This window comes from Saccoglossus kowalevskii, chromosome 2 (genome assembly GCF_978046115.1).
Source record: "Saccoglossus kowalevskii chromosome 2, keSacKowa6.1, whole genome shotgun sequence".
NCBI classification, from domain to species: domain Eukaryota; kingdom Metazoa; phylum Hemichordata; class Enteropneusta; family Harrimaniidae; genus Saccoglossus; species Saccoglossus kowalevskii.
In genome coordinates, this window is record NC_140642.1 from 616,920 (window position 1) to 644,747 (window position 27,828).

The following is a 27,828-nucleotide window of genomic DNA, read 5'->3' on the forward strand; positions in this document are numbered from 1 at the left end:
AACATTGCAAATAAAACTGGCCAGGAATTGACAAGCTGAAGCATTTTGTAAAACTGTCATAGTTGTCAATAGGTGATTTTCCGTACAAATGCGAGATCTCGCGAGATGCATGAAAGACGCGCGTCGAACGTCTGCTGCAAAAATCAATTTGATTTTGAACTAGAATTTCTTTATTTCGTAGCTTACATTGACCGGCCGATCTTCGACAGAGGAATATTGCTTCCAAATACCCTTACTTAATCAAAATTGCCTATCATCAAATGTGGACAGCACATTATTAAGCATGGAAATGTCCCCGAAATACTTTCGCGTTTGTCGAATCCCACATGATGTTTGACGCGACTACGACGCTATGACCTTTGTTTGTCCTGTTTTTACGTTCGATTCCATGCATAACGCGTGATTCTCGCAGTGAACGGAAAATGGTCTATTAGTGAGCTGACAGGCAGTGCCAGAACCTATTACACTATCTTACCAGAAGAACCATGCCAGGATCTTGCTATAGACTTTTTAGGTCTGGTGTCATTTGGTGATTCTATACTTGTATCGACTACTATAGATTTTATGGAAACAGTATAACAAAATCAACAACCACGGAACAAGTAATTGAGAGCCTATAGAGCAATTCTTCACAGCACATGGGTTACCACTGTCTATAACAAGCTATAATAGACTGCAATTCATCTGACGTCTCCACAATGTACCTTGCAAACAACAGAATCAATGGAAGTAGAGACACCTCTTGCAAATGGCAATGGCATTTAAACTCCTCTGTGATTTTGTTTGGCAGGGTCGATTTTGTTCATACCTTCATTCTATTTGTATACTGATTTATGGCAATATAGAAAAAAAATGATGAATGTAATTTAAATATATGTATTACTTACTGTTTTCATGCTGCCGATACAAAGGTTGAACATTATTATTATTATTATTATATAGTAAAAACTGGAAAACCGTCCACCCTTGCCATAGTAAAAGCAAACAGTAATGGTAAAAGTCTTGTAATAGCAGTGTTCAAATGATCATGCTTTTTTAGTTTAGCTATGCTGAGCCCCGAAGAGAGACCATCAACACGTCCCCCCATGCAACTTTGAACTTTGAATGAACTGTAAATGCTGTGTTCAAAGAATTTAGAAAATACAATCGCAAAACAGTCGCACAGGCTATTTTTGTAATTTAATTTGGCTTTTTGTATTATATCAAACTAAAAACTGTGTTACACTGAAATGACAATACCGATTGCTCGTAGACAAGTATTTGGAACTCAGCAGACGACAGCAGCGGCAGGAACATTTCAAAGAAAAATATACATGTATGCAATACATGTATGCATGTAATGTACTGTCGACAGAGGACATGGGCGATCCATGGATAATTAGTTCCCGTTCAAAGTTCAAAACAGGGTCTTATAATTAGGTCTCCATCTGTCCGTCCAGCGTCATATTTCAGAACACTGTGGACCAAATCTGTTTATTCTTTGCATATATGCCAAGTACTTTATCTGGGGCATATGCTGGGGCATTACTGATTCAATCCAAGATGGCTGACTGGCAGCTATTTTGGTTTTTGAAAATGTGGTATCTCATGCATGCTTTGTAATTTTTTGTTCAAATTTGGTACATACATTATAGATTACATGTCTATGACAATTTGTTTTACAATCAGATCAAAGATGGCTGACTGTCGGCCATCTTGCTTTTTGACCATCCTACTATATCTTTAAGGCTTGGACAGGATTTGTCGGTTTTTATTTAAATACAAACATTATACATTTCGAGATACATGTACATGATGTTTTGTTTTGTTTTGTGTTTCATATCTCTGTACATGAGCCTGGACCAATGAAATTCAGTTTAGATACAAAAAATACATGAATAGCATATCTTGTTTAATTTCTGACCATATATTATGATTTTGGAAGAGTCATTTATTTAAAACATCTAATTTCTGTTGATACTAGATCAGCCAATTATTCACTTTCAATTATTAACTATGATTTTGGTCCATAATACATTATTTTTGGCATGAATAACATTTCCCCTAATTCCAACGGGGTCATTAACAATGACTTGTTATTATAGAAAACCAAACTCAACATGTCTGGATAGCTGCACGGTAACTAAAATTTAGTAACTGTGTCAAGGTAAAACAAAGAAAATAGTTTCATATTTCACAATACTGACATATTATCACGGAAATAAAATAAAAAGTTTGCCATCTTATCAAAATCTGGGTCAAAGGGTCAACTTGCGTGAATACAATAATAACAGCAAAAGACGCACTAGTAAAAAGTGAAGACTGAATGCTCTTTGCGAACTTCGTATATGGGATCCCAGTTTTAATTACAATTTGGCGTTAGCTTCATCTTCATTACCTACCATGGCAACACCTGAAAAAATGTTTTTGAGCAGAGTGGATCGCCATCCAGCAATGCCGGCTTGTAGTGTAGTTGCCAGTAGTGTTTGTAAGTTGTTTGTAAAAGGAAAAAAAAGATGGCTGACTAGATTTAATTCTGTTTGTATCTGCTCGAGTGACTACCCACTAATGGAAAGTTTAATTCCTTGTACAAGTGCAGGGAATAGTGATATTCACCAAAAATGGGGAATTGAAGATTTCGTCCCAAAATGAACGAATCTGACAGAGGCACACCCAAGGTATACCAAGTATTAAAGCAATTGAGCTGGTAGTTTTCAAAGTATTCAAAGATAAGGAATTGAAAATATCGTCACGAAATGAACAAATCTGTGAGAGGTCTATCCAAGGTACCAACATACCAAGTATCAAAGCAATTGAAGTTGTAAAAGCGGGCAACGGATGACGATGGGCAATCATCTATACGGATAACTCTGCTATGTCACTATGATGATGACAATGGAGCTAATAAATACACCCACTGTATGTCCCTGGGTTTTACACAATTACAACTGAAAGTCGTATAGCAACCCTGGGTTAAAAAGAGTGCGGGAGCAGTGTGAAAGAGACTACTTCAGGCTGTGCACCACATCTTTCTGGGAAAAAAGATCATGAACAAAATGTATCAATCTCCCACCATTGAGTGGGGTAGAGAAATAATGAAGTCAGAAATCCCAGTTAAATGTATTTTTAATTTGGGAGAATAGATGTGATATGATGAATGAATATGGGGAATATACAAAAAGCCTAGAACACTCAAAGTGGTTGACAAGGTACTATCACTACTTCACACAGCTAATGATAATAGGCTCCTGCCTAAAACAGGCATGATTTGTACAGAATACACATACTTACCAAAGAGCCAGAGATGCACTCATGTAAAACCTGGGGACAATGTGTGCGGAGTGAGCTGGGTCTTTTGCTGTCTTTTTTACGAATTCAACGCATTTCTCATGAGTCTCTAGAGCAAACCCTAAAATATAGTTATAGACATATTAATACTTCCTTAATATGTGTGTGTACCAAAACTATAATTGTGCATTACACGTCTAGACATTGCAATAAATCATCAAGTAAATACTTAATTACATGTAACTTTGTATACATTTAATTGCTTAATAAGTAGATTATAGGTGTCTTGTTTGATTCGTAGCTATCTATGGGAACACACATTTCTACTATTTGTAGATCTGGATATTCCATCTAAGAAATATTAATCGTATTCGTAAATCATTATCCCAATCTGATACTGAAAAGTTGGTACATGCTTTCATATCTTCTCGCTTAGACAGCAGTAATTCATTATTGTCTGGTCTCTCTGTAACTAAGATAAAACCTCTTATTCGTGTACAAAATGCAGCAGCATGCCTTGTCACTCGTGCTCGAAAATATGACCACATTACAGACATTTTTATTAAACTTCATTGGTTACCAGTTGTACAAAGAATCAATTTAAAATTACTTTTACTAGTGTATAAATCTTTGTATGGTTTTGCCCCAAATTATCTATGTGAATTAATCAAATTTTATGTACCGAGTCGTAGTTTAAGATCTGAATCGAAGTTTCTTATTAAAACTCGTCAGATGAGTAGTAAAAAGTCCAAGGTGTTATACAAAGACCGTGCTTTTGAAAATTTAGGTCCTAAACTTTTTAATGAATTACCTCTGTCTGTTCGTTCTAGTCCTTCAGTAGACATTTTTAAATACAGACTGAAAACGCACTTATTTAAATGTGCTTTTAATATTTGACTGATTGCTTATTGTATCAGCACCTTAGATTTTCATATGTTGGAATTGTTGCGCTTAATTAAATAAAGTTATTATTATTATTATTATATGTATAGAGACTGTTTCACGAGTTGCCTACAATATCAGATTTATTAATATTTAGAGATAGTATTTAAAGTATTAACTGTTTCATTACACTGAAAGTGTCATGTTATATGGGATAAATAACTATAATAAAACAGTTAACATATGTTATACCGGCTTCTAATAATATATCCAGGCAAGAACAGAAGTACCAGTCTCTCCCTTCGGCATCTTCTTCTTCCTCACTGATGTAATCCAATTGTTGAAGAACTTCTACACAGGATGATAACCTAATGTTAAGAAGAAATGATTCCCATGTCAGCTCATTTTGTGAAAATGCAGAACCAGCAATAATGAGTATATTAATATAATTTGATCCTTTCCCTAATATAGCAAACTATTTGTCAAAAATAGTCCAAACACCACCAATAAACGAAGTGTCATCTCCGCATATATATATATCTACTGTAAAATCTGTATTAGAAGCTGCGGCTTCTATTAAAATGGTACAATGCAAAAGAAGGGATGCAGCTTCAATTAGAGCATCTACACATATGAGAAAATGTAAATGTTTGGTACTCAATTGCTCAAAAAGGATGGGTGCGACTTATATTAGAGATGTGGCTTTTAATACAGATTTTACGGAATATATATATAAGGAATACTAACTTGTTGCTATATAGCAAAGCATGGGCCAAGTTTGGTAGAATAGACAGCTTCAAACCATTGTCATGGAGTTTATCAGATACTTTTAAAGCTTGAAATCCTGTGAGTGATAAATTATAGTTAATCTATGTTGAATAACAACAACCATCAACATATATAATTCATAAAAACAAGTAAGATATTGAGATTACATAAATTCAACCTAAAATCCTGAAGACCTCAAAACTAGTACGGTCAACACTTGGTGCTGATGGTGATTTGAAAGTCGTCATGCCACACCATGTTCGATATAGGTTTCATGTAACTTATCCATCTATAATTAGAGGCCATGACTTTAAATTAAGAAAATTTTGGTCACGTCTGGATGTGAGAAAATGCTTTTTCAGTAATAGATTTGTAACATTTTACCCAGTAATGTTGTTTCAGCACCAACAGTGGACTCTTTTAAAGCAAGATTGAATATACACTGGATTAATTTACCATTGAAATACATTACAGTCATTTCATAACAATAAGTGTTGGCAGTATAGGATTGTTAAAGATACATTGTATTCGGTTTATTCTGAAGTGGAAAATAGTAGACAAAACACATTGAGTGACGTGTCATTTTACATGGGCATTAGATATCCATTGTTTTTTAGTTGTATATATTTACTTGGTTTTATTTAAGAAATTTACAGACATATTTAACACAGTCTAGTACGTGATGTCTTCATGCAGTTGTTTACAGAAATAGTTAATACATAGTCTATTATAAACTCTACTTAGGCCGAAACCACAGTCAGCTGGCGCACACGTGATAATAAAATAAATACGATATTTACTATATGGGGGCCGCCATCTTGAATGCAGCATAAAACTAAATTTGTAAAAACACTACAACACACCAGATTAAAAGTAAGACAATTTATTAAAACTAGTCAGCTATAAAGAAATAAAAAACATGCGTTAACATAACTACTAAAGGAAAGATTACACAATAAAAATACACACTAAAAATTGGGCAAGGGGTCACCCTTCAAAACTCCCACTGGTGAGCATTGGGCAAAGGTGTTGATAAATTGCCATGCCATACAAAGGAAAAGCCAGAAAGTGGGCGTTCGTCCTTGTAATGGGGGACAGGATGAAGTCTATTGCCCAGTGAGGGAGCACAAAGAAAAAGGAGTGGGACTGAGTGACCCCCATGAAAAGGTGGGAAGTGATGTTTAAAAAGATGATGTGTGGGTGAAAACAAGTCAGGGGGAGGTGGGACCTCACGGCCTGAGAATGTTGGAAAGCATGAAAACATCCCAGGGGACATGGGAGATAAAATCTCACTGCCTGAGGGCGTAATGTAACGACCTGGGAGTGCAGTGAAAAAATCAGGGGGCAGGAATGGCCTGCACGGCCTGACGTGGTGTCCAGGGAACATAACGCATGCCCAGAGAGAGAGGTTGATCTCTGATCTGGGAGATACTTCATGTGCGACCTGGTGGGATAGGCAGGAGACATACAGCATACTTAGAGGGAGAGGCAAGTCTCGGGTCTCTGGCATGCTCTATGTGCGACCTGTGATGAAGTGATGAGATGAAAAGGACTTACACAATAGCCATTGACATGAAGGCTTCACGCAGAAGCTGTTCTGGAGTGCGGATATACAATTATAACAATCGCTTGACCACCTGCCAAGAGTCTGGATTAAGTGGTCAGGTAAATGAGATGAAGGAGCTGAAGTTGCTGCCCCAATGCGAAACGAATGACCTGCATAAAGATCAGAGTTCAAACCAAGTTTAGAAATTAGAGTACGTAAGGAGTCTGTGAAGAATTGTCTATGCATTGGAACTCTTTCAGGTAGTAGAAACAGTGGTTCATCATCTGTTGCATGCATCTGTTTGCGAACAGTGAGGAAATGGTACAAACATGAGACTGGACATAGGAGATTGTTCGTTGGAAAAAGGCGAAGTTGGAAACCACGACGGAATTGGTCTGTTTTTGACCGTTTTAATATTAAGAGATATGTAGTCTAAAAAACCATCAAGTTTAGTGACCTGGACATTGCCCACATAAAGATGAATTTGTGGGTTAAAAACAGATGTGGGGCATGCAAATTCACTACAACGTAGAAAACCGAAGAATGCCAAAAGGAAGGCAGAACGCAGAAGTAAGTCAATATATGGTCCGAAAACTCCAACTTGTAGAAGTGAGCACAGTTTCTTTAAAATTTCTGCTGTGATTGGCAAGCGCGGACGAGTTGCAGAGCCTTGAATACGTAGGATTCCTTTAAGCACATGTTGCAGCCTTGGTCTGCTTTGTCTATCTCCAATAAAACAGGGTGTGTTCTGGCCTCCCAATACATAATGGTTTTGAATGACTGAAAGATATACTTTTATAGTAGAGTGTTTTAAATGCACAATGTACTGCAAAGTAAATTAAGATGTCCTCAGTAATTGTTGGATAAGTTGTAGCACTACCTTGGATGTTATACATTGCTGCAAAACGTAGCCATGCTCGAACTCCTGTTGAATAAGACTGACATGTCCGTGTACTCAGTGCTGCATGTTGAAATTGAAGGACTACGCGAGTTAAGTACATGTAAACATCACCTCTGAGGGTATCCGGCAAGGATTTATTTTTGACAAGGGGGCTGCCTCTCTGAAACGCTGCATCTGAAATCGAGACAATGAATCGGCAATTCCCTTACCGAATCAGAAGAAAGAAAACACATTTTAAACATGTTGAAAATGCGTTTAGAATACATTTAAATCTCAAAATGCCTTTTAAACACATTTGAAACTAGTTTATTTGAACACAATATTTTTTGTAAAAATGCGCTGGGGGGAAAAAAGGTGTTTTAAACATGTTTTTTTCAATCTCTAACGAAATAGCACTCACTGACTATGAGTGGAAGTTTTTCAATGCATTGTAAATGCATTTTTAATACATTTATTTCAATCTTAGTCTGTGAATCCACCCACAATGGTGAGCTCAATGACAAAGTCCAATTCAAACACACAAAAAATACATTTGAAATGCATGTATTCCACACTTTAATTTTTACGTTATTCATGATTGCTACTTTCATATTCTGTAACCTCCAGTATGACACAGACATGGTACTGTATGTGCATCAACAATTTAAAAGTGAACTACCCCCCGGTAAATCGCATATTCACAAAGAGAGCCTTCAATATTAACTTGCATGTATATATTGACAATTTATTCAAAATAAAATCTATGAATTTGCATAAACAATTGAATATTAAACATGTTTATATTTGAATGAGTCTTAAGAAAACACATATGCACCAAGTATCAAAGTAATAAGAATTGTAGTTTTCAAAAAGAAGTTGAAAATTTAAAAAGTTGACATGATCAACGACACCGGATAATCACTCATAAGCTCCGCTCGACAAAGTCAACAGCGGAGCTGAATAGCACAAAATAGGACATGTAGCTTCTACACGTATGAGAAATGGTGAATTTTTGGTTTTGAATTGTTCAAAAAGAATGGATGCTACTTCTATCAGCCATTTAAATCAGATCAGTGAACATATGTATTGAAGCCTCATGTTTGTAAAATCTGAAAGTGCAAAATATATATGTAGGTCCAGAACTGTAAACAAAATGGCCTTTTCAATGTGTGATATAAATACACATAAATTGAAGATGAAACAAGTGACCTGATAGTGGACAGAACTCATGTTATTGCTGAAGCAGTGTTATTGTCAAATACATTAACCAGACAAGACTAGTACAGTGGTATGCCATAATTCATTTATTCATTACTAGATTTTGGGATTTTAACTAAGTTCTCAACTACTCATTCTTTTTCAATATTGTTTGGTATAAGGCAAATAAACTCGCACTCTCTGTGACCACAGTTTACAGATATACAGCACTGTGTGATGCTGTGAAGTGGTATTGCACAAGGAAAGGTGTTCTCTCTAATGACTGGGATTATATGTGGCAAAGTAGCCCCACTTATATCATCATGTACCAGATGTACATCATGCTTTCTAGAATACTTATTAATGATAGCTCTATATACTGGGTTCAAACATATACAATTAGAATCGCATAACACTTGGCTTGGGCATTTCAAAATACACTTTGCATAATATTTAACCTGACCATATTCAAGACCATTATCTCCGTCATACTGAATAGTATAGCTATTTCGACGAGTAACTGCTTTATAATCTTGACTGTGAATGATACTACCATGAATTTGGGCTCTTTTAAACTTGAATACTGTATGAATATCCCCAGACCTTATGCTTCTTCTCAAAGCTTGCACCTCAGATCTAGAGGGATTTATTTTCTCCATCCCACCAACACTACAAACACCATTTGAAATTGTTGTTTTAGAAGCAACTATCTTTCTATTTTTAGTGAGTTTTTTGTAGAAATCATAATGAAGTGAATCAGGAGGTAAACAAAATTCTAGTTCTGGTATTTTCTGTTGAATGGAAACTCCTGTGACTATTTGTTGCGGCATGCTTTGAGTCCCATGACATGGACCAAAGAGGACCTAAGCATTCAACTCTTTGAGAGAGATGCAACAATAGATGCACATTTGATGTTTCATAGCGTGCTCCATAAAGTGTTGAAATTTTGAAGCAAAAGTGCCTTAATAAACCTGATGCCTTCTTTAGTTGCATTGGTGATATAGATGACTGTAGCAGAATAAAAATAGCTTCAACAAGTAAGCAATAATGTTGGAAATATTCATTTGGCAAAATTTTCCATAGCACAGGGATGGAGTAAAAAAGAAGAAAATTTCTAAATTCAGATGCCTTCCAATGAGAAAGTTCATTAAAAATGTTTCTTGGAGCACGTGTTATTACATGGGGTGGTTTAATTCTAAGAATTTTTGTATCAATCAGCTCAAGTTGATTTCCTACATACCATGGGTTGTCCTTATTTGTTTTGTCAGTCCAAAGGATTAGCAACATTTTTGTTATACCCAAGCAAACACAATGCATATAATCTGCACCCATGCCATTGATCATATCAAACTTAGGGACATGCAAAAACCAGCTAACTCCTTTTACTCCCAATCACAGCTGAAGAATTCCCTTGCTGAGATTTAGTGAATGCTTCCATAGCATGCTGCCTTGTTTCCAGCAGAGTTCGCAGCTGGTCATGTCCAGTGGAACTGTTATCAGTGTTGAAGGGATAAGCCAGCATATGGCCCTTTTGGCCTGTTTTAACAGTTGCTCCCTTTGTTAAACAAAATGGGCAACCGAAAAACCCATTGAACTGATTCAGTTCCATGAAAATACATCGCGCAGGTGAGTCAAACACTGAGCTGAGGAGAATGCCCTTCACCAAGACTTTCTTCCCTTTAACTGAAACACCAATTCCTGAAAAGAAAAAAAAAAACACACATGGCTTTGAATATAAAAGCTAGATTACATTTAATTTTGTGATAATGTCAATAATGTCATGATTATGTCAGCTGTATAATGAAATATCATTGAAATAATATAAACAACTGTGGTTTATGTTGCAGCTTCTAACTGAAATTTCAAAAAAAAAAAAAAAAATTCAAGAAAATTAATGTCACAAAAAACCACCCAAGGTACTAGTATATCAAATTTTAAACCACGAGGAACGGTTTCGGGAAGAATTGCGCAGGGGTTTCACAAATGCATTTAATAGCAGGCCATTATCCTGTAACAACAGGCCAACAAATAAAATAAAAAGGCTCTAGGCAGTGTGAAGAAGCGCTGCAGCGAGACCTGTGTTGGCAGTGGGGTGGGGGTTATGGCAGAAAGTACTCTCATGTCCCAAATAAACATACCCTCGGCCAAATCTTCAAAATCTAATAAACATTATTTGTTATAAAAGTGTTGCAATTATTGATTACCGGTAGTACTCAGTACTGATTATAATAACGTACAAAAAATAAGTTTGTTGAATTGTTATGAAATGCAAGTAAAATTCAATTTAGTTTTATCGTAAGTGAATGATTTCGGTCACATGTAAACACTTGATGCAATATGATATCAGCCATATTTTTCATGCACATGGGTCCTGAAACAACTGTTTTTCTTCATCTGATAGGTCAAATCGCTAATTAACCAATCAAAATGCTGGAGGGTGCCAACATGTTTGAATTACCATAGCTCATTTAAATATGTTAATGCAGCTCAGCAACTTTATTGTGAATACAAAACGGAAGAGATTTACCGATGTTTTAGTGAGATCTTTTGGCTTTGATTTCAATGGGAAAACGGCACGATTTTTTTTTTTAAGCATGGAATTTTTTAGGGAAAAAATAAACGTCCTGGTACGTTTATTTGAGACATGAAAATAGACGGCTAATTTGGGCTTGTAGCCGGCCATATGGCCGGTGGCTGGCACTTAATGAAACTCGTGATTAAGTCCAAAATATTGGTTTTGATCAAAAGATTTAAGATATTGATGAGGAAACCATACTAAACATCAAAGCACTCAGACTACTGGTTTTCACGAGAAAGATGAAAATTGTTGATGGCCTCCAAACAGAAACCAGATAGCAATGGAAAATGTGTCATCTTCAATGACAGTGGAGCTAAAAAAAAAATAAAGAGTAACTTACCAGTTGTAAACAACTCTTTAAGGGACACAGCAAATGGTTGCAAAAATGTTTTACATTCTGGTTTCTTAAAACCAAACCAAATACCAGCAAATATCTTGTTACACCTTCGATACCTAAAGATAAATGAAATTCAGACTGTATTCAAGTGTCTTGTTTCACAAGCAATTATTCATAGAAAAATTAATGATAACACACAACTCAAGCCCTGAATACCACACATGTGACCTTATGATTGAAAGAGCTTCACTTCACTCTTCTACTGTAAATGAAATACTGTAAACTATTAAATTTCCACTCCGAGCAATTTTCTTGTTCTGATGATGAGAAATTTTCACTGAAATTTGTCTTTTGCAGAATTAAAGCAATTTGAAGTATAAGATATTAAGTAATAACACAAACACAAGAGATATAAACACATTACAGTGAGGGCGAATGACAATTTCTGTATTACATGTATAAGATAAACACATTTTAACAAAAACAAATATATTTGTATATTTAATTTAAAAGCATTGTGAGTTTCTGTTTTGGAGAATAGATTGAAAGTTTCAAATCCTGGTTTTGACCAAAAATATCCAAAATAATTTGTTTATACATGTACACCTAGTATAACACCAGTAATAATATTCTACGATTAGAAAAAACAGCCTACCTCTCAGATGGCGGAAGCTCATTTATTGTATAATATACTGGCCATATGCTGAACTTCGAGGACCGAAATAGAGCAACACCATCAAAGTTCATCTGCAATGACAGATGTAATTCTGTTTTTTTCTGTTCTGCAGTTGAATGGTGAAAAAACCCATCCTCAGTGAAATGTTTCTTATATAGAATTCCATCCATAACATCTTCCACATTGTGCCTATGTCTCTTCTTTCTCTCTCTACGGTAGTTCATTTTATCAAGCATTTTATCTCCTGAAAATTAAAATAAGTCATTGTCAATGACAAGTCCCCAAGCAGTTTTTAGTGACTATCAAAATTAGGGTCAAATAATTATTTACATTTGTGTGACAGACATGATGCATCAGTTTGAACAAAATATGTTCATGCACGACCAAAGATATGGTCAACAATATCCTGCTTGTAAAATGAATATCAATATTGCACAAACACTGTAGCAGATTCAACCAATCATAATTCAGGAAATTATTACAAACAACTTCAACCTATATGATAACCCTTAAATTTAGAATTTACATGTACTTGCAAAATTTAGATAAAAACAAATTGAAGCTGTAAATAATTTAGTTTTAATTGACCGCGGAAAGTCTGAACTAATAGCAAATTTTCATATTCAGTTTTCAGTAAAATTAATGTCCATACTTTGAGTTGTAACACAATTAACATTTAAAAATGCATTTACATGAAAAATTAAAGTTGTTGGTGAGGTCAAAAATAACAAATAAAGGTACTCACTTCCTAAAATACTCTGTAGTTGACTGAAGAGAGGCGAAATAATGAAGTAGCTGGATGATCCTTTATCCACTGTGTCTTTCAAACATACCAAACAGTGGTCAATAAGCGTCTTCCCTATGTACACCCCACAGTGTGGACAAAAGTAATGGCGTTGTATTGGTGATTTCAAACTCATGAAAAACGTCTGAAATAATTTCAAACTTGTCCGGCATAAGTTGGGTAACAAGCAGTGTAGTTGAATAAGTGTCAAGAGATCTGAAAGGGCTTCACCACTAAGACTGTGACGAATAGCAAATGATATGATTAGGAGCATACTGGCACCTACAGTAACTGGGGAGCCACTGTATAAGGGCATGTTTTCATCTGACTCAGACAGTGACGAAGGTTCGTCGTCTATATCCAATGGAGCGTCATCCAAATAGTTTTCCCCAGAGATGCTGTTCTTGGTGTCCCTCTGGGGAAAACAAATCATTCTCGAAATTATTGGCATTTGGCTCTCCAATGTCACTGTCAGTAAGGGTGTTTATTTCCGGGCTAGATTGCTCGTCTGCACGTTCGCTATATATGCCAGAAACGTCAGAATTTCCATCATCCACATTAACGACCGGGAATCCTACACGCTCACTACAAACTCCATTCCCGAAATCAGAAGGACCACTAGCCTGAAAAATGGTGCTTTCGACAGAGTCATTCAAACTGGCGCGAGTATTTACAATCGTATTCGGCGTTGTTAAGCCGCGGCGGGCAGTGCTCGGCCAAACTCTTGCAGTCGAGCGTGGAAGTGCCACCGATGTATCACTGAGATACGACAAATAACGTCCCCGTTTTCTAGTTGATGGCTGATCGATGTGTTCATCCATGACTACGCGTAAAAAAGATAACTAAAGTTTGTAAACCAGTAAGTTTACAAGTTCACAGACTAGTTTCTCAAACGCAAGTGTGACAAAGTACAGATGCCAAATGGCGGCGTGACGTCATAATTCCTCAGGATGAATCTTTTATCTTTTTAAATTTACTACTGAGTTAATTATGTATGTTCCCTTTTTATCTGATTATTATAAAAACAATTTGAAAGTGTGTACAATTTTGTAAACAAAAAAAACAAAAAAAAACTCGCCATTCCGGTTCCGCTCAGCCAATCACAGCGAAGAAAACGAAATGACCCCATGTAATGACCTTACTTTCTTTTCCCGCTCTTACAATACGCGGTATTTTCATTCAGTCTATATTGTTAGTCGCTTGCATTTGAATAACAATTCGCTGCATACTTATGTTATGGCTGTTGCAAGAAAAAGACAACCACCAGCACATCTCAGAGATGAAGGTACGTTGCTATGTAGTTAAGTTTATGAGAGATCTGCTCTTTTTAAAAAGAATTATTGAATGCATTCTGAGTCATGATAATTCGATCGCCCTTCGACCAACTATTGACCAACAGAGGGTTCATTATTTTATCAACCCAATTAATATATTTACTCACGAACGTGCCATATACTTAAATCTTATTTAGAATTTGTGATGTTCTGAGAAAATTAATGGCAGCTTTACGTAAATGCTATAAACAGAAGTATGTTTGTTTGGGTGGGGGGTGGGGGGGGGTGTCGAACTATTATTTTACCATGATTGAGTACTAGTATTTCAAAGGAAATTTAGTTTAACTTTTCAATGTATGATGCCTTATTTTATCTTTCATTCTTATGCATTTTTAAAACTTTAATTGTCATAATTATTTATTCTTTTCAGATTTTGTCTTAGTTCAGTTCACTCAAGACAACAAATATCTTGTTGTGAAAGAGAGTGGTCTGACAGTAAATGGAGGTGTTACCACAGCAGTGTGGCCCAGTGATAAAAAGCATTATAAATGCTTAGTTCTCGGTAAAAGTGGTGAGTATTCGATAGCCTTTCTTTGTCAGTGCATGTTCTCCCCAGGATTTTGGTCACTGGTTGTTGCTAATTTGCATGGTAATTAACACACAAGTTAAATAATTTATTTATAGTGTTTGTATATTTTTTTCACTTTTCACAAGCTATATATTGGAAAAACACTGAATGGTATCAGTGAAATGGCATTTATCATGTTTTGTCTATTAGAAGCGCATGGACTAAAATACATGTCTGTGTGTCTATAATGCCAAATACAATTCATATTTTAACATTACTAGAATTAAATTACTTGAATTAGAATGAAAATGACATTTTTCCAGAGATTGTCAGCCTTTTCTTCTAAATCTGTCTCAATTTATAGTAGTTTTTTTTCATAATGCGACTTCATTTGGACTTTTCTTTTTTGTCTTTGATAATTTTTTTTCACTAACCACAAATGGTCATTGTTAGGCACATCAAAATAGAACTTCATGACTTGGGTTGTGTTGTGAGACTTGTTCTTGTCACATTGATGCCTTTAAATGATTTTCTCTGATTTGACTCATGAATTTATTTTAAAGATGACAAAGATGATTTGCTACATCGCAAGTCAGTAATTGAGAGAGCCTTGAATGGTGGTAAAAGAAAATCACAACTGATTTCAACCAATGAATCTGACAAAAAGAAGAAGTCAGAGAATGTGATCCAAAGTAAAGATTCTGGGGAAAAAAAACAGAAAACTGTTGTGGATGAAGTAAAGAGAAAAGAAAAAGTGGAAGCTCAAGAAAAGAAAAAGGCAGAGCAGGAACTAAAAAGAAAAGAGAAAGAGGAAACCCTGAAGAAAAAACAAGAAAAAGAAGAGAGAAGGACAATTAATTTAAAAAGTTGTGATGATGCTTTGCAGCAGATGAAACAACAAGGCCTCTTCAGGTAAAAAGACTGTCTTCAATTGTTGTAGAAGCTCAAAAAACATATTTTCCAATTAAGTCTGAACTGCCTCTCTAAACAAAATTGTAATACAATCACCAGCTTCCAAAGCACACTTCACGTTTTACAAAAATTATTGCACTGAATCATTGTCTGTACTTGTCTGGCAGCTTTGCTATGTGTGTGTACTTTTCTTTCATATGACTTTAATATTATTCACAAGAGCATATTTTTTTCTGCAGGTGGCTTCAACTTTGACACAAAAGTGTAAAGATATTTTGTACATTATTTGCAGTTATGCAGAGTCATCTGTGGATGTTTTTGATGAGAACCCATTAATTACTTCTATGGATGATAATGATACTAATGTTGATGATGATGATGAACCACCACAGTATGCCACTTTACAAAACTTTTGTAGTGATGACTTGGTGGAAGAATCATTAAGCCTTTTAACTCCACCAAGAGAAAAACCAGCACACAAATCTCAACATCAAGATGATAGACCAACTCAAGGTGGTAAGGCGCCCCGTGCACATTTTTTAAAACAGGGTACTACTGGTAATGAAACTAATTACTCTGAACTGAGCAGGAAGTACTCAACACTTCTTCAGAGATGTGAATCAATGAAATTGGATAATGACATTCTGAAGAAAGAAAATGCAAACCTTAAAGTTCAGCTTGCAGCTGTTCGAAATGAATGTAAGTTACATTGTTATTTTCATTGTTTACTTCCCTTACAGCAAGTCTCAGAAGTATTGGGGCAGCCAATTTGCAAACTCGCTAGCGAATTGGCTAACTGCTTGGGTTTTGACTAAACATTTGGCTTTCGAATCTCGCTGTTGCCGACTCGTGGCCGCATCCACTCTGGGGGAGTCTAAATTGCATTAGAGGACATAGAATGCTTTTACGTAGCCTGGTAGAAGCATGTCTAGATTCCCCTGAATGATTTACTTTGTTACGAGGCGTGATAATGTAAAAGTAGTAAGCCTGAAAATGGCCTGGTAAGCCTGAAAATGGCCATAGTCAGCTGGCGTAAAGCGATAATATGATAAATGCGATTAATCCGCCGATATTTACTATATGGGGGTAGCCATCTTGAACACTGCTTGAAACTAAATAAAGAGACAAGTTGATAAACAATTTCCTACAAATCAGGAAGAAAATGACAAACTTTCACACCTAAATGACCCCGTCAGGGTAACATTAGCCAACTGCTAAAAAAATCGTCATCCCCTGCTGTTATATAGATTCGCCCAGAGTGGGCGTGACCACAAGGCGGCACCAGTAAGATTCGAAACCCAACTGTTTAGTCAAAACCCAAGCAGTTAGCCAATTCGCTAGCGAGTTTGCAAATTGGCTGCCCCAATACTTCTGAGACTTGCTGTGAGGTTGCTCAATACAGTTTCACAAAAGTACTTGGATTTTTTTTTTATATTTATGAATTATTGCTACATGGTCATATGTGAAAAAAATAGGGTGTACATACCTAATTTTTTAGATAAACATACTATTACTTTAGATGGATTATGGAGTTAATACATGGGGAAATTATAATTACGTGATGAAACGATGCATCTGGAACTACATTTGTAAAGATACATGGGTTTCAGTGATTTGCCCTATGCCAACACATATGGTGGACCCACCCACGTTCAAGACTGCATTGAACAACCTTAAAGACACTCGTGTTGAGGGCACATTTGTGCATTTTTATTTTTTAAATTGAATTCCTGTAAGCTGCTCAAATTTCAAAACTATGAATTTTCGTTATTTGATAATATTACTGCAGACACAATTTTTGGAAAGTCACTGACACAAAATTTCATGATTTTACTCTTGCAAAATTGATTTTCCTATACACTACATGACAGTATAATGATCACAGGGCTTGAACTTCAGAGGCTACAGAGCAATTGGCGCAATGCCCAATAAGTTTGCCTTTGCGCCTAGTGAAAAATAAATATTTTCTCAATATTCTTCATTTATGTATTTATGTATACAATAGTTTTAATTTATAGATTGTGGTTCCTACATGTGATACATGAGCTATTTACTATGCAAGGGTTGTGGGCACCCGTTTTCATGACAAAAATTGTAAAATTGTTTTGGACTGAATTGTAGAACTTTACGATATTTCATAAGGCACAATTGACTTTTTATAGCCATAAAAAAAAACACACAGAAGTGAATTGATAAAGTACTGTTAGCGCCCATGCCTGGTCTAGGCCCCACATCCCATTTTTGCATAATTTTTATATTCGGGGTCGCATTCAGTAAAGCACCTATTCTTTCAAAATGCCACTAATTAGTCCCCGTTCGGACGGAGTCCGAAAACGGGGACTTATGTTTTGCCCTGTGTGCGTCCGTCCGTGCGTCCGTGATCACCTGTATCTCGAACATGCATGGACCGATTATGTTCAAACTTCACTCATACATCACACATTATATGGGACATATGCACATGCATTTTTTTCATGATCCGATTAACGATAGCCGAATAGCGGCCATTTTAAGGCCGAAAATGCATCAAAATGGCACATTTTCACCATTCCGGACCCGGATCTCAGTTATGCATGGACGGATTTCGTTCAAATTTGGTACATACATTAAACATAATAGGACCTTGATGCACGTCATTTTTTTTTTCGGATCAAGTTCGAAATGGCCGACTGGCGGCCATTTTGTTTTAAAGAATTCAGTTCTGGATCCGTATCAGAGACATGTCTGGATTGATCAAGTTCAAACTTCACACACACAAGGTACATCATGTCACAAATATGTATGTGCATTTGTTTCATGATCCCATTAACGATAGCCAAATGGCGGCCGCTTTAAGGCCGAAAATGCATTGAAATCGCACATTTTCACCATTCCGGACCCAGATCTCAGTTATGCATGGACGGATTTCATTCAAATTTGGTACATACATTAAACATAATAGGACCTTGATGCACGTCATTTTTTTTTTCAGATCAGGTTCGAAATGGCCGACTGGCGGCCATTTTGTTTTAAAGAATTCAGTTCTGGATCCGTATCCGAGACATGTCTGGATTGATCAAGTTCAAACTTCACACACACAAGGTACATCATGTCACAAATATGTATGTGCATTTGTTTCATGATCCCATTAACGATAGCCAAATGGCGACCGCTTTAAGGCCGAAAATGCATTGAAATCGCACATTTTCACCATTCCGGACCCAGATCTCAGTTATGCATGGACAGATTTCATTCAAATTTGGTACATACATTAAACATAATAGGACCTTGATGCACGTCATTTTTTTTTTCAGATCAAGTTCGAAATGGCCGACTGGCGGCCATTTTGTTTTAAAGAATTCAGTTCTGGATCCGTATCCGAGACATGTCTGGATTGATCAAGTTCAAACTTCACACACACAAGGTACATCATGTCACAAATATGTATGTGCATTTGTTTCATGATCCCATTAACGATAGCCAAATGGCGGCCGCTTTAAGGCCGAAAATGCATTGAAATCGCACATTTTCACAATTCCAGAACCGGATCTCAGTCATGCATGCAAGGATTTTGTTCAGATTTAGTACAATGTGTTGTACATATGCAGGTGCATTTCGGTCATGATCTGCTTTGAATGTATATGTCACTCAAATATGAACGGAACGGGGACGTGTCATTGACAATGACTTGTTTAATTTAAAACTTGGTCTTTGATAATTAATGATAAAGATTTTGGCTTAACATTTTTAATCTAGTTAATTTGGGTGGTATATAATTAATATTGTTATAAAAATGTGCATATTTTTTGTGACCATTTCTGTTATTTTATTGTAAAAGTCAATGAAGACGCAACTAATTTTGTATTTTTATTTTCTCTAAAAGACGTGATATCCCCCTCAATCTGTCACATGAATTAAAATTTGCTCTCTTTTTCCGAGGGGGTGGTCGGGTATGTGCTCATCCTTAAAAAATCATTATTTTCCGACTTGAGTACGGTACCACTGAAGGCAGGTATACGACTCAATTTTATAGAAGTTCCAGTGATTGAAGTTGCTTTTTGCATTTTGTGCTGAAAATACTTTTTATTTATTTAGAACTGGATGAAGAAGTTATTGAAATGGCATCAACCCCAACTGATGGGAAAATAAGTAAAGAGGTTGCTCGTTTGTTCAAGGTATGTTCCCCTTTTTAGCTCCGCTGTCGAAAAAGTCATTTCATGTCAAAATCTCAAATTTTCTATTTTTGGTGAATATTTTTGTCATTTTTGGTAAAAAGTGATATTTTCGACTGATTGCTTTGATATTACATATATAGGTACTACATGTGGATCTCTTGCAGATTTGTTCATTTCGAGATGATATCTTCAATTCACTAATTTTGGTGAATATTTTTGTCATTTTTGGTAAAAAGTGATATTTTCGACTTGTTAAAAATCGCAAGTCCAATTGCTTTGATATTACATATATAGATACTACATGTAGACCTTTTCTCAGATTTGTTCATTTCGTGATGATATCTTTAATTTTGATGAATATTTTTGGTAAAAAGTGATATTTTTGACTTCTTGTTGAAAACCGCAAGTCCAATTGCTTTTATATTACATATATAGGTACTACATGTAGACCTCTTTCAGATTTGTTAATTTCGTGGTGATATCTTCAATTATCTAATTTTGATGATTATTTTTGTATTTTTGGTGAAAAGTGATATTTTTGAATTCTTGTTGAAAACAGCAAGTCCCATTGCTTTGATACTATACATATTGTTCATTTTTGACTCCCATGTGCGAAGCACAAAATGGGAGTCTTTGCAGTTAGTGTGTCTGTATGTGTGTATGTGTGTATGTGTGTATGTGTGTGTGTATGTGTGTATGTGTGTCCGACTGTTCCACTGCTATCTCAAGAACCATACATTGGTTTTTGATGAAACTTGGTGCATAGATGCTCTGGGCCAATGCGCAGATTTGATTAGGTTTTGGTAAAAATCCATGCTCGTTAATTACCTAATTTGCATGATAATTAGCTAATTTTTAGCTGTTCTATGACTGTTCCACTGATATCTAAAGAACCACTCATTGGATTTTGATGAAACTTGGTACATAGATGCTCTGAACATATGCGCAGATTTGATTAATTTTTGGTAAAAATCCGTGCATATTAATTACCTAATTTGCATGATAATTAGCTATTTTTTAGTGGTTCCATGACTGTTCCACTGATATCTAAACAACCACTCATTGGATTTTGATGAAACTTGGTACATAGATGCTCTGAACTAATGCTAGGTTTTGATTAGTTTTTGGTAATAATCCGTGGATACTAATTACCTAATTTGCATAATGATTAGTCAATTTTCGGTTTTTCCACTGATATCTCAAGTACTAATCATCACATTTCAATGAAACTTGGTACATAGATGTCATACGACACTGCACAGACCTGATAGTTTTTATGGTAATATCAGTACATATTAATTACCTAATTTGCATAATTAATTAATTTTCAGCATTTGATATAAGTAGTTAGCATTACATTTCAATGAAACTTGGTACTTACATACTCAAGGACTATGCAGAGATTGATTGTTTTTGATAAATATTTGTGCATATTAATCACCTAATTTGCATAATTAGTTAATTTTCAGCTTTTCCACGGGTATCTCAAGTACTAATCATCGCATTTCAATGAAACTTGGTACATAGATCCTTTAGGACTATGCAGAGACCTGATTAGTTTTAGGGTAAATAATTGTGCATATTAATTACCTAATTTGCATAATTAATTTTCAGCTTTTCTACTGATATCTAAAGTACTAATCATCATATTTCAATGAATCTAGAATTATGCAGACCCAATTAGTTTCCGGTAAATATTTGTGCATATTAATCACCTAATTTGCATAATTAACCAACTTTCACACTGATATCTCAGGTACTATACATCACATATCAATGAATGTACATGGATGCTGTAGGACAATAGACAGACCTGAATAATTGTGGGTTAAAATCTGTACATATTAATTACCTAATTTGCATAATTAACCAATTTTAATCTTTCACACTGATATCTAAAGTACCGTAAAAACTCCAAAATTTCGACTGGTTTTAAATAATTTGTGTTAGAAATGTGACGTGTTTTTAGAGTCAAAATTAAGGTGCATTTTCGGACGGTCGAATTTTTCAGAATAGAAATCAGCAAAAAAAAATGGGGATGATAGACAGTGTGCTTCATTAGTTTTTAAAAAATGCAATGTCCGTCAATTGACGTAAACTTCCTCATGTTTCACGGTAAAAGCAAAGGTCGTGGCCGAGTTGTAACTCAAAATCTAAACAAAGTCATCAATCAGTGAGTATTATGACAAGCAAAACAAAACATCAAGACGCGGAGAAGAGGTCAGCACAAAACTAATAGGTCAAAAGACAAAGCTGTCTCGCACTACCTAGGAAAACTTGTGAATGTTCGAAGTACAGGTACCCATTGGACAAAAGATACATGGAAGTTTAGCAAACGATCTCCCCGACCCAGTGCAATGTATCCGGTTAGAATCAAAGCTCACGTGTCCCTTATTTGAGCACCGTACCGGTGATTTGAGGGACCAAATTCTGCCGTAAATTCGCCCTTGGATTAAAAAATATAATGGGATTTAAGAAAATAAAATGGGACTTTTAAGGTGTATTTTGGCGTCATTTTTCGGACATTTCAATCAATCCTGCCGGCTAAAATAGAGTCTAAGTTTTACCGTAGTCATTGACGTCTGTCTATTCAAGAGTACACGTGTATGATTTTTATCGTGACTAGCGTGAGCGGGTAAGCTTCCTTTCGAGAATGAGCTGTTATCACTGTGAACAATGTTAAATTATTCTTCAGATGACCAGTTTATTTTTTAAAAACTAATTTTTTTATTTAAAAAAAATCATGCCGTTTTCGCATCATCCAGCTTTTTGATTGGTTAATTAGCGATTTGACCTATTTGACCTAAGAGAACATGGCGGATATCCTACAGCATCAAACGTTTATACGAGACCGGAATCATTCGCTTACGATGAAACTAAGTTGACTTTTATTTGTATTTCATAACCATTCAACAAATTTATTTTGTGTACATTATTATAATCACTACTGAGTACAGTAATAATCAACAATTCAGAAACGCAGCATGCCGAGATTTTTGTGTTCGTTTTTATTTGAAACTTCGTTTATTTAGAATATATTTTCGTTACCAATAAAATAAAAATCTCTCAGTCAATCAGAAACCCGGATTCATGCCTTTGAGGAAGGTCCCGTTTGAACGCTCACATCGGGTTTTTTTTCGTTTGGGGGAAAACTAAAACTGGTCGCAATTTTCGAATAAGAATGAGTCGGCAATTTTTAGTGGAGTCGAAAATTTGGAGGTAAATAAAACACCGAAACCCGGCAAATAAATAGGCGGTCAAATTTTTAGAGGGGTCGAAATTTTGGAGTTTTCGCGGTGTTAATTATTCCATTTCAATGAAACTTAGTACAAAGATGCTCTAGGACAATGTACAAACCTAATTAGTTTGGGGTAAAAATCTGTTCATATTAATTCCCTAATAAGCATAATAATTCATAATTTTTTGGTTCTGTTACATTGCGCAGACCTCATTAGTTTTACACTCAAATCTGGTCATATTAATTTTCTGATTTGCATAATTAGTTTTCAGCTAAGTAATTTCGAATTATATTTAATGTGTCTCCAATACTCTCAGCACATGGGAGTTCTTTCTAAGCTTTCTTTGATTTAATGATATCTTCTGTTCTTTAATTGAAATGTGCATTGCTAACAGCGGAGCTATCTCAGCCGACAGGCAATTTTGCAATATTCAGTTGTCTAGGAGTGATCAGAGTGACAAGTCAAAAAACGAAAGGATTTCCATGTTAATTAATAAACCCACTTAGCAGCAAAAACTGTGTCGGATTTCTGTTTTTGGCTTATCACAAAGATAGCTGAATTATAAAGTGGAGTGTATATTTTACAAACTTGATAACACCCCTAGTTTTATTTTATGTTAAGTGTTAAATAACAGCTACATAATGTGCAATAACAAACAGCAAATTGTGTAGCCATTAAAGATTGAAATGAATATGATACACAGGTCCCCCATCAGTCAACAATTTAGTTGCTGTTTAGTGTAACAACTATAAAGATTGTTGTGCAGAGATAATTTTAATGTTTTTGTTATTGTATTATTTGCATAGATGGTAGAATTGACACCTGGTGATGGTGTTTATATAACACAGAAAAACTTGATGAAGGCAAAACACAAGCTTGCTTCATCGCCAACTGCTAGCGCACTGTTCCTAGCACGAACAATGTTCACAGATAAGGAGCTTATGAACATGAATATACGTGGAGTTAATGGGGAAAAACCAATGGATCCAGACATAAGGTCGTCCATTATTGGTAAGTATATTGTAATTATTGATACTAATGCACTGCAAATAAAATTTGTTTTTTTGTGAAAGTGAGTTACAGCTTATTGCACAAGTCAAAATAGCAATAGACATTTCATCCTGTTGATTGAGCTTCCATCTATGAAATATACAAAAAAATGGCTTTCACAATAACCAGTGCAGATTGTATACTTGTGAGGTTGACTGATTTTGTGTCTCAATGAAACTGCACAATGAAGGCATCATACATCAAGGTTTCGCATTAACAAACCTTCGTTCTGAGTCATATACTTAAAACAATGAATTGTTTTTAATGCATCAGTTTAAATAGGGGACACAAGTCACATGTACAAACTACACATTGTATTAAGAACATGCATCTCATTGAACTTTTACTCTATTTACTGTTTATTCCTCAACAGCTTTCTGTATGAGTGGACCAAAATCGACACCAGAAGCATCCATAAACCGTGCATTGGGCACTATGATATCAGGTTTACGGTATCAAGACACCAAAAAATGAATATTTGATATCAGTTTAGTACCAGTAATAAACTTTTTGGTCTGTTTATTCTATATTAAGTAGTAATAATTATGCATGCTTGTTAAATTTTAGAGAGTATATTACTTGCAAAATGTTTATATACATTATTTCCGAGCTTTTATACTTAATTTTGCCATGCACATTACTCCGGATTCCCAATGTGCAAGATTGTAAAAAAAAAAATTTTTAATATTTATTTTTGTAAGAATTTTACACATGTATCATTTGTAATAAAACGGATTGTTATTGGTATTTTTTTGGTATCAGTTCATTATTTCCCAAGTACATTTACACACACAATCTGGTGAATGAAGATGAACCAGTTCAAAATGCATTTATACTAATTGTTCCTGAGACATGAATATCAAGTAAACTGCATTTTAATAATTTTATAAATAAATGCGTTTAAAATACATTTTAAACGCATTTATTTATAAATGCGTTTATTTCCATTCTGATATGGCTCGATATAATAAATGCATTTAAAATGCATTTATTTCCAAACGTGTTTAAAACGCATTTTGAATGCATTTAAAATGCATCCACCTCATCATCTCAAGTGTCGAAAACTTGGCAGTTTAAAAGGCGTTTTTTTCTTGTGTAAAAGGCGTTTCTAATACATTTTAAACACATTTACAACATATTTACAGTGCATTGAAAAGAGTGAAAAAAAACACATTTTAAATACATTTCAAATGTATTCTTATTTGGTAAGGGTTATGTTACGCACACCTGGTATGTGAGTGCCTTGAAACATGAAGTTGTTAGCTGCTGCTACAATGACCAGACGGCGCATTAAATTCATTATTGCTGGCGATTTTGATCTTCCTTTGTTTATTATAAGCACGGTTGCCATGTTGTCACAATGGAAGAGTATGCGTTTACGAGCCCAATGTTTTCCCCACAATATACATGCTACCACAATGGGGTGAAGTTCTTGGAATGCGATTGAGAGGGATGGATCATTTTCCAGCAAGAGTTTATCAGTCCATCGGTCTTGGAACCAGTGGCCCTGAAAATAGCCCCCAAAACCAATACCACTGGCATCTGTGAAAAGCTCAAGCATTGACGTTGAAGTTGTGTTGGTGTAAAGAAACATGGAAATTCCATTCCAGTCTGAGAGAAGTATATTCCACATATGCAAGTCTTGTCTACTTTCGTTGGTAATTGTTACATGATGATGGAGTTTTTTAACGCCTTTGGATAGGGTAATTAGTCGGGAGATAAATGTACGACCAGGAACTATGACCCTGCATGCAAAGTTCAAATGGCCTAGCAGACTGAGGATTTCACGTTTTGTACAAGTCCTGCGATTGAGAAAAGTCTGAAGAAGCTCACGAATGCGTGCAAGTTTGTCTTCTGGGAGACGAGCCTGCATATGATTAGTGTCAAGTTCGATCCCGAGATATTCAAGTTTACAACAAGGTCCCACAGTTTTTTGCTTGGCTAGCGGAATCCCAAGTCGGTGAAATAGCAATGTTAGAATAGCCATAGTACGTTCTGCATCATATGAAGGAGAGTTCACAGTAAGAAAATCATCCAGGAGGTGAAAAATTGTCTGGACTCCATAATTGTGTTCTGCAATCCAACATACTGCTGTTGAAAGTTGGTCAAAAAACTTTGGTCTAGAACGGCATCCAAAGGCCAAGCGAACAAAAAAGTAAAACTGTTCGTTCCAATGGATACCATAGAGATGCCACAAAGATGCATGAATTGGCATTAGTTTGAAAGCATCTGCAATGTCAGTTTTGCATAACTTAGCTCCTTTCCCAGATCGCCGATTGTCACATATGAAAGAGAAAAATCCTCCTTATTAATCAAGTCATTAATGCTTGGTGTGTCTGCAACATCATGTGGTGATGAAAAATCAACAATTTTTATTGGCGCTTTTTATTGGAGTATTTTTTGTCCACAATGCCTATTGGACTACAACGGTAGTGCTCAAAAGGTGGTGAGACAAACGGTCCAATTAGAAAACCTTTTTTGACCTCATTAATAATTTCTGGCTGATTACGAGCAGAGAGAAGATTTTTGCAAACCAATGACGATGTCGGGGGATGGTGTACTCCTGTGTGAAAACCTCCTCTGAGGCTACCCACAAGATAGTTGACAAAATTAACATCCGGATATAGAGCCAGTTCTTTTTCCAGAGCTTTATTGTTCACAGGAGTTGGTATAACAGCAGGCAACAGTCAAGCTTGTTTTTTATCATTACGTTTTGAACAACGAATTATATTGTGATCTGCGGTGTAGCACAAGCTGCACATGTGTGCAAAATTACAGGGATCTTTGTTGCAACCGGTACCAGAACCAAAATTGTTGCAAATTTCTTTGCCTTGGTAAACTACACAGCGACGACCTTTCCTATCATGGGTGTTCGTAGCACTGGATGGACGGTCAAATTTATTGCTGGGATTCGACTTTCTATTGAAAAAGTTAGGACACATGTCGGTGCTGTGTCCTGGGTCGTAGCAGGTATCGCATGTGACTGCAACACACCCTGAGATAATGGAACAATACAGTTGGTTGTCACGTCGTGACCAATCGACTTTAATGTTATGATTGATCAAGAGGGCAGCAGATCTAGCAGAGAACGCCCGGTGGTACTGGTAAAAAGCATAACCTTTGAAACGCGAGTTCATTTCAACAATATCCCGCTCATACGCGTCCAATTCGGGGCGTCGATCTTTATAGACAGAGCACATTATGTTCTTGTAAATTGAGAAAGCCAGAATAAACTAGGAGATTGTCAATGATCGGGAAAGTCTATTATCGTGTGCTGGTCTTAAGGTGAAGGTATCATCGCCGATGACAACATGACATTGTGTATCGTTACTGCTGTATCCAGGAATTAGCAAGCATGCTAAATTAATATCCTTACCTTGGATAATATCTCGTCGTACGGCCTGTGAGACTAACTCAACGTAGGGTAGATTCTCTGAGTAAACACCAGGGGTATGAAGCAAGTCATTTTCAAAACCACCGCTCGGTTGTTGTCTGCGTGTCGTTCCTGTGGGAGCTGCTGGTGACGTCACTGCTACTGATGGCGATGATGTTGGTGCATGTGACGTCACTGCTACTGGTGCTTGTGTTGCTGTGGACGCTGTTAGGTTTGCAATCTGTTGACCTTGTGTTGCGACACTTCTAGCTAAGTCGGCTATGGACAATTGTAGACTTAAAAACATGTCAGCAGTGACAGCAGTTTTGAGGCGATGTACTAG

General features: G+C 35.9%; 2 protein-coding genes and 1 pseudogene across 2 annotated transcripts; 1 reads left to right on the top strand and 2 right to left on the bottom strand.

The window, feature by feature from the left end:
- Nucleotides 1-6,430: 6,430 nt before the first annotated feature.
- Nucleotides 6,431-26,099, bottom strand: LOC144357999 (uncharacterized; annotated as a pseudogene).
- On the bottom strand, nt 9,913-12,301 carry LOC146748041 (uncharacterized). Its single transcript, XM_085495851.1, has 3 exons — nt 12,111-12,301; nt 11,459-11,571; nt 9,913-10,238 (listed from the first exon to the last, which is right to left on the bottom strand). Exons 1-3 carry the CDS (start codon nt 12,299-12,301, stop codon nt 9,913-9,915), a joined length of 630 nt encoding a protein of 209 aa, XP_085351977.1.
- Nucleotides 13,468-24,586, top strand: LOC146748042 (uncharacterized). Its single transcript, XM_085495857.1, has 8 exons — nt 13,468-14,200; nt 14,620-14,760; nt 15,321-15,669; nt 15,962-16,368; nt 16,410-16,421; nt 19,744-19,823; nt 23,869-24,073; nt 24,486-24,586. The coding sequence occupies exons 1-8, from the start codon at nt 14,035-14,037 to the stop codon at nt 24,584-24,586; spliced, it is 1,461 nt and encodes a 486-aa protein (XP_085351983.1). The 5' UTR covers nt 13,468-14,034.
- Nucleotides 26,100-27,828: the final 1,729 nt, after the last annotated feature.

Coding starts and splice junctions, on each gene's coding strand:
- LOC146748042 (XM_085495857.1), top strand. CDS start 14,035: ATGACCCCATGTAATGACCTTACTTTCTTTTCCCGCTCTTACAATACG. Junction 14,201..14,619: donor AGCACATCTCAGAGATGAAG/GTACGTTGCTAT, acceptor TATTCTTTTCAG/ATTTTGTCTTAGTTCAGTTC. Junction 15,670..15,961: donor AAACAACAAGGCCTCTTCAG/GTAAAAAGACTG, acceptor CATTATTTGCAG/TTATGCAGAGTCATCTGTGG.
- LOC146748041 (XM_085495851.1), bottom strand. CDS start 12,301: ATGGATGGAATTCTATATAAGAAACATTTCACTGAGGATGGGTTTTTT. Junction 11,572..12,110: donor GAGCTTCCGCCATCTGAGAG/GTAGGCTGTTTT, acceptor ATTTATCTTTAG/GTATCGAAGGTGTAACAAGA. Junction 10,239..11,458: donor TAAAGAGTTGTTTACAACTG/GTAAGTTACTCT, acceptor TTTTCTTTTCAG/GAATTGGTGTTTCAGTTAAA.